Source organism: Bos indicus x Bos taurus, chromosome 28 (assembly GCF_003369695.1).
Source record: "Bos indicus x Bos taurus breed Angus x Brahman F1 hybrid chromosome 28, Bos_hybrid_MaternalHap_v2.0, whole genome shotgun sequence".
Taxonomy (NCBI): Eukaryota; Metazoa; Chordata; class Mammalia; order Artiodactyla; family Bovidae; genus Bos; species Bos indicus x Bos taurus.
In genome coordinates, this window is record NC_040103.1 from 32,756,822 (window position 1) to 32,770,463 (window position 13,642).

The 13,642-nt window shown below is 41.4% G+C and overlaps 1 protein-coding gene across 1 annotated transcript in view; it reads right to left on the reverse strand.

Moving 5' to 3' along the window:
* The window catches only part of KCNMA1 (potassium calcium-activated channel subfamily M alpha 1), a 771,888-nt gene that overhangs the window by 175,026 nt on the left and 583,220 nt on the right, over positions 1–13,642 (reverse strand). The window contains 1 exon segment of the mRNA XM_027530425.1: positions 8,448–8,557. Coding sequence (XP_027386226.1) covers positions 8,448–8,557 — 110 coding nt within the window.

Consider the following 13,642-nt stretch of genomic DNA (forward strand, 5'->3'; position numbering starts at 1 on the left):
CTGTAGAGAATTCTAGACTTGTCGTTGCCTCTGTAGCTTTTAAGAGTCTTAATAGATTTTATGGTCACTGGTTTATTCACATGTTGAAGGATTACTAGTCACTTTCTGAGTCCCTATAGTAGAAATAATCATCAATGTTGTATTCCTGTCATTATGTGTGCTCAGTCCTAATTATAATACCCTCAGATAATTGAATGAATAGGGCTGGTTCTTCAAGGAAAAATATTTTTTAAAGATGAAACTTGAGCCTCTCCATAAATTCTCACAAAATGTTCATTTCTGCAGCTGGCTAAATAAATCTATCACATAATAATAGAGCCTGCTGCCTTCTTTCTGTTCCATGTTCAAATTCTGATGTCTTCCTCTAGAAATCATCTCTAATGATTTCACAGAACTCAAGTTAAACTAACTGTAGTTTTCATTGGGCAAGAGACCCAGCTTCCTCTAAAAAAAAAAAAGTGTTAATAGCTCAGTAATCTCTGACTCTTTGCAACCCCGCCGGTCTCCTCTGACCATGGAATTCTCCAGACAGGAATACTGGGGGGGGGTAGTCATTCCCTTCTCCAGGGGATCTTCCCAATCCAGGGATCGAACCCATGTTTCCCACATTGCAGGCATATCCTTTACCGTCTGAAAATCAGGGAAGTTCCAGCTTTCTCTTTGTTGTTGTTGAGTCACTCAGTCGTGTCCAACTCTGAGACCCCATGGACTGCAGGCTGCCCTGCCTTTCACCAACTCTTGGAGCTTGCTCAAACTCATGTCCATTGAGTCGGTGATGCTATCCAACCATTTCATCCTCTGTCATTCCCTTCTCCTCCTGCCTTCAATCTTTCCCAGCATCAGAGTTTTTTCCAATGAGTCGGCTCTTAGCTTCAAGTGGCCAAAACATTAGAGCATCAGATTCAGTATCAGTCCCTCCAACGAATATTCAGGATTGATTTCCTTTAGGATTGACTGGTTGGATCTACTTGCAGTCCAAGGGACTCTCAAGAGTCTTCTCCAACACCACAGTTCAAAAGCATCAATTCTTCAGTGCTCAGCTTTCTTTATGGTCCAACTCTCACATCCATACATGACTACTGGAAAAACCATAACTTTGACTACATGGACCCTTGTCGGTAAAGTAATGTCTCTGCTTTTTAATATGCTGTCTAGGTTGGTCATAACTTTCCTTCCAAGGAGCAAGCAGCTTTTAATTTCATGGCTGCAGTCACCATCTGCAGTGATTTTTGGAGCCCAAGAAAATAAAGTCTGTCACTGTTTCTATTTTTTCCCCATCTATTTGCCATGAAGTGATGGGACCAAATGCCATGATCTTTGTTTTTTGAATGCTGAATTTTAAGCCAACTTTTTCACTCTCCTTTTTCACCTTCATCAAGAGCCTCTTTAGTTCCTTTTCGCTTTCTGCCATAAGGGGGATGTTATTTGCATATCTGAGGTTATTGATATTTCTCCAGGCAATCTTGACTCCAGCTTGTGCTTCATCCAGCCCAACATTTCACATGATGTACTCTGCGTATAAGTTAAATAAGCAGGGTAACAATATGCAGCCTTGACATACTCATTTCCCAAATTGGAATCAGCCCATTGTTTCATGTCTGATTCTATCTGTTGTTTCTTGACCTGCATACAGATTTCTCAGGAGGCAGGTAAGGTGGTCTGGTATTCCCATCTCTTTAAGAATTTTCCACACACAGGTTTTTGTGATCCACATAGTCAAAGGCTTTACTGTAGTCAATGAAGCAGAAGTAGATGTTTTTCTGGAATTCTCTTGCTTTTCCTATGATCCAACAGATGTTGGAAATTTGATCTCTGGTTCCTCTCCCTTTTCTAAATCCAGCTTGAACATCTGGAATTCCTCAGTTCACATACTATTGAAGCCTGGCTTGGAGAATTTTGAGCATTACTTTGCTAGCATGTGAAATGAGTGCAATTGTGTGATAGTCTGAACATTCTTTGGCACTGCCCTTCTTTGGGATTGGAATGAAAACTGACCTTTTCCAGTCCTGTGGCCACTGCTGAGTTTTCCAAATTTGCTGGCATATTGAGTGCAGTACTTTAACAGCATTATCTTTTAGGATTTGAAACAGCTCAGCCGGAATTTTATCATCTCCACTAGCTTTGCACTTGACTTTGCACTCCAAGATGTCTGCCTCTAGGTCAGTAATTACACCATCGTGGTTACCTGGGTAACTAGGATTTTTTTTTTTTTGTATAGTTCTTCTGTGTATTCTCACCACCTCTTCTCAAAATCTTCTGCTTCTGTTAGATCCATATCATTTCTGTTCTTTTTTGTGCCCATCTTTGAATGAAACGTTCCCTTGGTATCTCTATTTTCTTGAAGAGATCTCTATTCTTTCCCATCCTATTGTTTTCCTCTATTTCTTTGCATTGTTCACTTAGGAAAGCTTTCTGATCTCTCCTTGCAGTTCCTTGGAACTCTGCATTCAGATGGGCATATCCTTCCCAGCTTTCTCTAGGTAGTCTTAAATTTAAGTTTCCTCAAGTGGCTTCACTGGAAAGATCTGTCCATGCCAAACAGCCCAGGATGAGAGCATGGCTTTTTCAGTGTGAGGGGCCCTGAATGCCTGTGGATGAGGGAATGGAGGACTACACCCTGGAGCCCTCACACTGTTTTAAACTAGCATAGAAGCCTCCAGGCTGGTACCCAGGCTACAGTGCAAAACTCCAGGTAACATCTGATTAGAGATCCTCAAGTCACCCAGGCATGAAATACTCCACATCAAATATGACTTTTAACTGTTCCACCAGCTGCAGGGGGACACAGAGAGACACGCAGTATTTTAAACACATCTTTTGTCCTAACCCTTCTGAGCTGTAAAACCTGATACAATTAAGCATCAATTAAGCGTTTATATTTTGCTAGTGAGGAGTGTTATATTTCACAAGGGATGACTGACTGGCTAATCTCCCCACCTAAAGGGGAGATCTATTTGTTCTTGTTGGAAAATCTCAGAGATCTAAGTGTTTGAGAGAGTTTTGTGTGGCTCTCAGTCTCCTGGTTCGTTATCACTTAGAATTCCCTCTTCTCTCTATTTCTTCTCTGAACCCAACCTCCATACAAGGCACACCTCAAGTGTCATCTCTTTCAAGAAGCCTCTTCTGCATCTCCAGCCTACAGGGAACTCCCTGTCCTTGCAGCTCTCAGTCTCTGATCCCTGGTTGCGTGCACTCATCAAACACTCATCAGTGGGCGTACTCATCTCCCTCTGAGGATGGCTATTGTTTTCTTTGGCCAGACTGCGAACTTTCAGAAGGCAGTCGCTGTAGGGAAACAGAATCCTTTCCCTGGCATTTGAAAGTATTGGTATTAATCTTTTAAAGAGCATGCATGCATGCTAAATCTCTTCAGTCATGCCGGACTCTTTGCAACCTATGCCCCCCAGGCTCCTCTGTCCATGGGATTCTCCAGGCAAGAATACTGGCGTGGGTTGCCATTCCCTCCTCCAGGGGATATTACCAACCCAGGGATCGAACCTGCTTCTCTTATGTCTCCTGCATTGGTAGGCAGGCCCACTAGTGCCACCTGGGATGCCCTTTAATGAGCATATATTTAATCAAATCTTATTGTAGGTTCTTCTAGAGACAGCATCATGCCTACACACTGGGACAAATATCCCAAGATAATTAAATATCTAGCTGATTAACTGGCTGGTGACTGATGGTAGAATTTTCTAAACAGTTGAGTAAACAAAACTTGGAAATGCCAGGATATATTTCTTTCTTTCTTTGTGCTTACAGTCTATTCAGTGGGGCAAAATAGAAGGATGGTGGCAAGAAGGCAGCAGAAGAGGGGAAAAGGACATCAGCTGGTACTGAGAAAAGTTCTATCATTTTGATTTCAGAGACGGTCAGGCATCTGACCATCTAAGGTCAGGCAGTTGGTAATTATCAAGAGCAGGATAGGCAGAAATCAAACATCTTGTCCAAATCACATTTTCAGCAAGTTGTTGATCTGGGGGTATGACCCTTGCAACTCCACAGCTCATACTTCATGATATCACACAGCACCCTACTATTCAAACTACTCAAAAACAGGACCCCTTGGTGCAAACATAGCCTCATACCCTAGCCCCTGGATTCCTGTAGGCTTGGCTGGCACTGGCCATCTGCACTCTCCATAGTCCCTTGCTGAAGAAGATGAGGAATACGAGGGGAAATGGAGCAGCTTGTTTACTGGTGTTTAGAGAGCAGTGGATGGCACCCTCTCCTTCAGATCCCAAAACTCCTCTGCCTTGATCTTATTGCCACAAAGACCCAGGGGAAAGCCAACCATGCAAAAACTAAGAGGAGATGTTCAGGAGTTGCTGGTCCTTAAAAGGAACATGTTAAGGGTATTCTAGGAACGGCCACCATGATGCCCTCAAGGTCAAGAGGTATCTAGCCAGTTGTATCTTGAATTGTCTTTCTCTGCATTTGGTGCTTATGTGAAACTGCTTTATGATCCCCAGTGGACAGAGAGCATTAAAGGGCTCAGAACCCCCATGCCTTTTTCCTATTCTAATTTGGATTAGGTGCAGAGAGTGGGGAGAGCAGTCGCAGGTTGCCTGGCATGGTAGTGGGTAGACTCACTCCTAATGTCCATAGAGATTCAGAATACCCTTTCATGAAAAAGGAGAGATGGTGAGGAAGCTGCCACAAAGACACAAATCTTAACTTTAGCTTATAAGATGTGACCCACCTACAATTCTATGATTTGGCTAAAATCAGAGAAAAGCATCCCAATGAAAAGCCCAGAGTGGGGTGGTTTAGTCTCTAAGTTGTGTCTGACTCTTGTGTCCCAATGAACTATAGCCTTCCAGGCTCCTCTATCCATGGGATTCCCAGGCAAGAATACTGGAGTGGGTAGCCATTCCCTGCTCCAGGAGATCTTCCCAACTGAAGGGACTGAAGTGGAAATAAGAGGTTACTCCAGCCTGTGTGGAGGAATGGGGTCTGTAGGGGTTTTGAGTCATCAGACTCCAGATCAGAATCACCTGACTTACTTGCAAAACAAATGCAGATTTGGGAGGCTTATCCCAGATATAAAAATCTGGAGATGGAGTCTAGAAATCTCTGTTTAATAAGCTCCCCAGGAGAGTCTTAATTAGCTAGCCTTCAGCTAGCAGCTCCTCCAAGCTGTTCTCAATTGTATAAGGCCCCAGCACAGGAGGCCTGGCTCTGTAATTTGTCTGCTCGGTGTCTTTGGAAGGGAACACCAACATCTGAGTCTCAGTGTCCTCCTTTATAAACCAGGGATGGTGATAGTCACAGAAAGGTCACAGGATTGTGGTAAAGATTCACTGAGAAAAAGTAAATGATATTTATATTTAGAAAAGATATTGTATTTTGTCTAAATTATTGTTTTTGGAACAAAGCTGTGACTTCTGGTGATGCACACATGGAGGCCAATGGCTCATGCAAGTCTCACCTGAGCCGGAGAAAGCATCACTCTGCTTGAAATGCTTAAAAGAGTTAACCTCGGGGGCCTCCTGCCCTTGCTCTCTTCTTCCCGCATTCTGTTCTCTTGGGGAATGACCTCAAATTTCACCTATTAATCCTGCCTCTTTATCTTTTCACTGCATGACTCTCCCAGCTTCTGAGAAAACTCCAAGCTTTCCAGTGTGGTGATCCTACCCTGCAAGGGGGCACTCTGCCAACCCAGGGGAAGAGCAAATTTATTTCTTTTCCTGCCTCAAGACGTTATTGGCTGCATATTGTTTTAATGCTGTGCATAATTACAGAAACGGCTCTGAAAATCTGTATATTTTATCTGTGTTTTATTATACCCGGAATATTCCCCAATTCTTTTTCTTTTACACGAACCAGCTGAAAATATATTTTGGCGTCCTTTATGTCATCTTGAAATTGAATAGCCAATTCTTACTGTAATGAAAATACTTATGCGCCAGCCCAGTGATATACAGCCCCACACTCTAATTACAGCTGTGCTTTAATTAACCTGAATTGAAGAGTCTTATCATTAAACTGCTGGTAACTTTGAGTTATGGCTTTTCTTTAATTTAAAGTAGAAAACACAGATAATTAAGCCTCCAGATAATCAAATGCTTGAGGAGAGCTTCAATGTTTTGGGATGTTCCTAAATCTCATTAAATGTCCTTTCTTTATTGATTATTTCTACCTCTGCTGTATCATTGTATTAAAGGAGTAATAGCAGTAAGTTGAGCAGATTCTCACTCTCAAGTTTTTCATCATTTGTGTGTGTGTTCTAGAAGCTGTACCAAACAAATACTAAATTCTCTGACAACAAGGTATGTCTGAAGGATTTTCTCCTTCTCAGAACATGTTGTCAACATGAAAATCAATCAAGGGGAATATTTACAGACTGGTGTCCAGTTCTTGAGCTGGCTCCAGTGGGCAGAGAAGTTTCACACACCCCCTATGTCAGAGTGGGCTAGCTCACCCACGGAGGAGGCCAGGCCCCAATGTAAATGCGAATTTGGCCACTTTAATAAGACATCAGGGAGAGAATGATCCTTCACTACACCCCTCCTTACGGTGAACTGTAGCTACTTAGGCCTCAGTAGAAATGCAGGTCCCATGTTGGCTTATCAAATTTTCAAAAGAGGTTGTTAATCTAGTTTTTATGTGAAAAACCATTTATTTGAAACACTGGTGACCAAGTTTTAAGAAAGTAAACACTGTGTAAGACAAATATGTGAGTCAAACTGACCCCAGAGATACCCCAGCTGGAACTTCCAGACAGGGCACTCCTAACCCTGCAGGTTAACACTGTTAAAATGAACTGCCTCAGTTCCCAGAAGCAAAAATGAGAAGCAGTCGAAAAGCAGAGGGCCGGGGAGGGGGGCGGGGCTGGGGGACACAGATGAATGGACTTCCAAGGGAGCACTCAGGTTGACACCAGTCAAGTCAGGGAGGCTCAAGAGCCAAAGAAGGGGGCTTCACATAGTCCCCCATCATGTCCCCAGTGCCGCAGGGGACTCCAGGCCTTGGCAGGTCTGCTGTGTGCTCAGACCACCCATACGTTAGACATAGGCGGCTTCAACTGCCTTTCTATAGAACCAGTTTCTAATACAAGTCCTGAATCCTCCTGGGCTTTCTATCCTAGGCAGTCCACGTTCCAAGGTAGAGAAAAATCCCCTGGGACTGCCTCAGGGCTCCAGGACCCAGTGCCTCTGAATGGTTAACTCCTTTCTACAGCGGAATGAGAAATGGCTCTAAAAGAAAGGAACTCATGGGAGTTACAATAGGGCATCCATTTTCAGAAAATAACTCCTTCGGAATCAATTACCTATTCGCTTTTCCAGTCCATTTAGCATTTAAACTTCCGCATTGAGACAGGGTGAGAAATCTCAGTAAACAGTCAAATGACTCTGGATTGCTCAGGGTCTGGGCCCGGGGACAGGCAGGGTGCACCTGCTGTGCTCACTGATGGAAGCCACTGACAGGTAAACAGCAAGTTACCGGGTGCTCTGGCCCCTCTCTGCTGCTCAGAGAACAGAAAACTGTGAGGAGCCCAGGAGCCCCCAGGACTGTCCTCCTCAGGTTGTCCTTTCCAGAAGGTGGCTTTGGTTTGCAGGCATGCAGACAGCACAAAGGAATATCTCTTCTTCCTCAGCCCAACGAGTTCCCAGATTTTCCTGCTTCGTCACAGTTTTTATCAGTGAGACTGAGTTTACCAAAGTCTTTGCTACAGTGTCAAAGGATGGGGCTGCATGTTGCAGCATCCCAGTCTGTGTTTCCATGGGGACAAAGCATCTATTTGACTTCTGTCCAACATCTGAGCCATTGTCCTGGTGAAAACTTCTTGAGGTCTGGGACACCTGGAGCTCCCGACATCATAGCCCTTAAATGATCACCTGTTCTACCTTAAAGGGTCATGCAGGCTAGGGCTACCCCTTGCTCAAATCCATCCTGCTGAGCCAGTAGAAGGAGACACTAAGGCTTTTTATTGTTATAATGTGGCAGATGTCCATCTTAGGCTAAATTGCTCAGGACTATTAAAAGCCTCTTTGTGTACATTTGGCTCCACATTCCCTCAGCAAATACTGAAAGCACTTTGAACAGCAGCTTCTCTAATGTCTTTATGATCTGACTTGATTGAAAGAAATTAAAATTTCTTTTATCAAGGGGCTAGCACGACTTGGTCTTACCCTGGTAAAATCAGAGGCATGGGTTTGTGCCACCCTTCATACAAGTGTCTATATCACAGGGGCATAATTCAAGACATGCAGGAAAAACTGCAGTTCATAATTTAGTGCATATGAAGGATCCAAGCCTAAGAAAAGTCAGCAGAAACCCCCAAAGCAGAAACCAACTTTCCCCTTCGTCGCAGAAGGCTGAGCACAGGACATTGGTAATTGTCAATGGCTGCACTGTGCTGGCTACAGGTGAGATGTTTTTCCTGCAAGGGACACATTGAATGTTCGTGAAAGCCAAAGAGCATATGGTTAACGGTCACTTACTCACAAACAGTAGGGAAGGACAGACCCACGAAGGCACTGGAGAGATATTCTGTGTACATTTCATTTGAGACTCCTTCCAAGTAGTATTTCTGCCACGTGTCTTCCTCAATCTAAGGGAGAAGAACATAGGAGAAGGGTTTAAGGTAGGACAGTAGACTGTACAAAGGAAAGCAGGTTATCCCATCTGGCAAACAAACGAATGCACTGGTTGGGCAACGGTGACTCACTTCAACAACCAGGAACACAGCCACGTGGTCACGTGATGCTTTCCATGACCCTAAACGCATAGACTAGCTATCCACTCTAAAGCACCACATCTTCCGGTATGATTTCTAAGAATGTGGAGGCATGGGCACTCACCACAATTGATACAATTTTTTGAGAGCAATTTTTAATTGTTACCAAAATTTACAAAAGTGCATACTCTTTTTTGTTGTTGTTTAGTCACTAAGTCACGTCCAACTCTTGCAACCGCATGAACTGCAGCACACCAAGCTTTCCTGTCTTTCACTTTCTCCTGGAGTTTGCTCAAACTCAGGTCCATTGAGTCAGCAATGCCATCCAACCATTTTATCCTCTGTTGCCCCCTTCTCCTCCTGCCCTCAATCTTTCCCAGCATCAGGGTCTTTTCCAGTGAGTCAGCTCTTCACATTAGGTGGCCAAAGTACTAAAGCTTCAGCATTAGTCCTTCCAGTGAATATTCAGGGTTGACTTCCTTTAGAACTGACCAGTTGGATCTCCTTGCAGTCCAAGGGACTCTCAAGAATCTTCTCCAGCACCACAATTCAAAAGCATCAGTACTTTGGCACTCAGCCTTCTTTATGGTCCAACTCTCATATCCATATGTGACTACTGGAAAAACCATAGTTTTGACTATATGGACCTTTGTTGGCAAAGTGATATCTCTACGTTTTAATACACTGTCTAGGTTTGTCATAGCTTTCCTTCCAAGGAGCAAGCATCTTTTAATTTCATGGCTGTAGTCACTGTCTGCAGTGATTTTGGAACACAATACTCTTTTTACACAATTCCAATTTAAGTATTCATAGCAAAAAAAAAAAGTATATAAGTATACACATGCGTATGTACAAGAATATACTTCTATTTGTGAAAAATTAGAAACCACAAATGGTAGGTTTATACCACTGGATACAGGAAAGCAATTAAAAATTATGATGAAAATTTCTGCATAGAGAAAATTACATTAAAAGACACATTACTAAATAGCATATATAGTCTGATTCTATTTTTTAAATATCCTATAATTAACTAAATGTTTGTAAAGCCATAGAAAAATACAGAAAGCTCTATACCAAAACAGTAACAGTTGTTATCTTTGAGACATAGAATGACTATGAAATATGGTAATCTATAGATTTCTGTGTAGTCTGAAGGCTTTTTCAATGAGCATTATGTATAAAACAAAACAATGTATCTATTTTTACTTTGGAAAAAGTAAAATTTTCCAACCCTAACTTGAATATCACTAAAAGTTAAATGTAGTTTCAGAAAGGTCTCCATCCCAACTTCATTAAATGTCTTTTTTCCATAATTAATCAAGTTCAACTGGTTTTCCCAACAGCCCTCTTCATGCTAGGCATTTCTGGAAGGGATTTACCATGGAGTCAACCATTTCAAACTATATAAAGTGAATAGCAACAAGAACACTGAGCCCCTCTGGGAGTTTGGGGATGTCCTGGATTCCCAAGCCAGGAAAACAAGCAGTCTGTGTGGTTCTTGGGTATCTGTAAGCTGCCACCTCCTCAGTTCACTCCCACTGGAGGTTAGATTAGGGGGAGGAAGAAAGAGAGCTTCCCCGCCAATCAGGGAAGTGACTCTTAATAATGGCCTGCACTGGTAATGAATGAAATGTATCTTGCTTACGGGTCAATAATCAGTTAACTGGGGGAGATATGAGAGACTTGGCAACAGTAGGAAATGCACACCTACTATCTACTTGGTGACACTCTGAACTACAAAAGCTAGGAATAATGTAGAAATAAATTGACTGCTCCCTGCTTCTCTGCTATTTGTCTGCTTTGTGCTAGGGCTGGGTGATTAAATCGTGTGGGTTAACCCCATTAGTCTGAGCTGCTTCTGACCTACTCCCACACATTAGACATGTTCTATGCAGTATTGCTGGGTATGGTTATTCATCTACACATTAGTCTTCCCCAAAGTGGGGTCTTTTAAAAAAAGAAAACAAAGAAAGGACTCAACCTTTTCTATTGCTAAATTTTATGATTTACTTAAAATTAACTCCGATGTGTTTAGCTAAGCACGAACTTTTTAATCTCTCCCATTCACAAGACTTCAATTTATTTTTTCAAAAACATATTCTTGACTTAATAAGCAACGGTCATCAATGCTAACTAATCTGAAGAAAGCTTAGTCTGCATTAGTAAATAGTTTGAAATATATAATATTTGGGACACTATATTATTATAATTTTTATTGGTAAATAGGATACTACCTGATGGATTACCAGTTATAAATCCTTATAGTTGAGTTTCATGGGAAAATAGTTTTCTTGAAGTAGAATTCAGCTGATTCTTTCAGCAGGGACATTCCTTTTATAATATATTGCTTCTGCTGCTAATTTAAATATTGTACTTGATTTTTAAAAATAATGAAAACATGACTCTTTATCTTAATTATTATTGACACCATTCCTAAATTAATATGGTTTTAATTTGGCTCTTTTGGTTATGATCACTATTTTCATGCTTCTATGGCCTAATGGAACTATGCTTGAGACCAAATTTTATTGTAGGTTCATCATTAAACTTCTTAAATTTAAGTAGAAACAAATTCTTTGTAGAGTATCACTATTACTGTTTTTTGAACTTAGCATACATTTTTTCATTGATTCATCCTTTCAGCAAATATTTATTGAGCATATTCTGTGTCTTAAGAGTCATTCCAGTTACTGATTGAATTTTATTTAAACTGGCATACTTTTCTATTTGCTAGTACAACATATACCTAGAATCTGCCTGCAGTGCAGGAAACGCAGGAGGACTTGTGTTCAATCCCTGGGTCAGGAACATTCCCTTGGGGGCATGGCAACCCACTCCAGAAGGGGCAACAGAGGATGAGATGGTTGGATGGCATCACCGACCCTATGGACATGAGTTTGAGTAAGCTCTGGGAGTTGGTGATGGACAGGGAAGCCTGGAGTGCTGCAGTCCATAGGGTCGCAAAGAGCTGGACATGACTGAGCGACTGAACTGACTGATATATGCAGATTCTCAGATGGTATCTACAGTGTAAGATGGAGTAGCATTGAATGGACACTCTAAAAGCTGAGGAGTTTAATGTCATTGTCATAACCCTTTCAGATTTCTGTATCTTTAACACAGTCTCCTTATTGATAACAAGTTTTTCAGGTTCTAATAAATGTTCCCAGAAAATAGAAAACCCCACTGAAAATGACTTAAATGGTAAAATGGTAAATTTTATGCTGTATGTATTTGACCACAATTAATTTACAAGATGATACTATAACATAAGAAGAATCAGTAATTATAATAAACACTTACACCTTTTAATCCTTAAGGGCAAGAATGACAAGTTGTGACAGAACAACGACAGGAACAGGCCAGTCACATCAGGAGAGGCAGGGACACTGTAACATGTCACCAACTGAGACAACAAGACAGCAATCTTCATCCTGAGGCAAGGGCTTCAATTACCCCGTCTTATGAAAGTTTACTTTTGTAAGTCTCAAGCATGGCACCTTTCACTTATTTTGAAAAGAGCCAGAGCAAAAGTCCACATTCCTTTTACTTTTGTCAGCAGTAATAAGATACATTATTAGAATAGGAAAAATTACTGTGAAATACATTGAGTGTAAAAACTTGGCACTGTTCAATGACAGTGAACAAAGAGATCTAGAGAGAGTACAGTGAGTTATTGTCATTATGAGTCCCTTTAACAGAGGATAAAACAGAGGCACAGAGAAGTAACCCACTAAAGGTCACAAAGCCAATGAGTCGTATAAACAGGATTCAGAGTTCATGCTATTAACCACTCCCCAAATTATCTCTTGCTAGAGACTGAAGAGGCAAATGTATAAGGAAGCAATGGTACTAGGATTTTGGTGGACTTAGAGGGTTTGCTAAATATAAAAGCTTTGCTAAATATTAACTAAGAGGAAAATACCAGAACAGAAGCACTCAATATCTTAAGAAGTCAGTGAGAAATATTATTTGATTTTAAGTTGAGCTGAAAGGAGAGTTCAGGCCTCCTCTCAGAGCACGACGACATCATTTCTATTCTATAAAATGGAACCATCCCAGCCTACAACTTCTTTCCTGAAATAGTACATGCTGTTCTCCACATTTGTGTTGTCAACATATTTTTAACTGTAATGTGAATACATACTTTCCAGCAGAGAAATGGAGGAATGGGAGCAAAATGACTTAGGTAAAGGTGCCAAAATTATTTTGCCAGCCATTCAGCGATCAGTCAAAGGCGAAGCATTTCCTGAGGCAGCAATTTCTCCTTTGGCTGTCACATCAAACTCCTGCTGCTTTAGAAGAGCACCTAGCAAAGATGAGCAGGTGATGTGCTCTGGGTCCTTATTCATCAAATACTCACAGATCTTCAGAGAGAAAACAGAACCGAGCCGTGGGGCTCGCTCATCCACACTTCTCATGGTCTTATTTATCTGCCCTTCATTATCTAATTTTTCAACCAGCCTAGTTCAATCCCTTAAGTAAATGGTTGTACACCAATCCGTGGGCTGATGGCTCCATCATCAAAGGTACCATCCAACTGGAAACATCAGCCTTGGCTCTGGGGGAAGTAACACCTTCTTGATCCCAGATTCTGCATGTGTTACTAATGGTGGGTCAGTAATGACACCTTTTATATTTTATGCTTTCTCTGATTAGAGTGAAACTGTGTTTCTCTAATGCTAACAACCCAGTGAATGTGAAAAATCAACCTTCCCAGCTGGGGTATATTATGATCACTGTGATTTCTGTTTCCAGTGAAGAGTCTGAATAACCATGTTGATTACAGCTAAATAATTTTGCAAAAGTCTGTCCCTACCTCCAGAGTCATGTAAATGATTCCAAAGACTATCATACCTCAATCCTTATTTAATTGAAAACAAGTACATTGTTTTAATCTAAATATATGTTATGTTGTGCACATCAAAAATAATGAACTAAGAGGAAATTATAAAA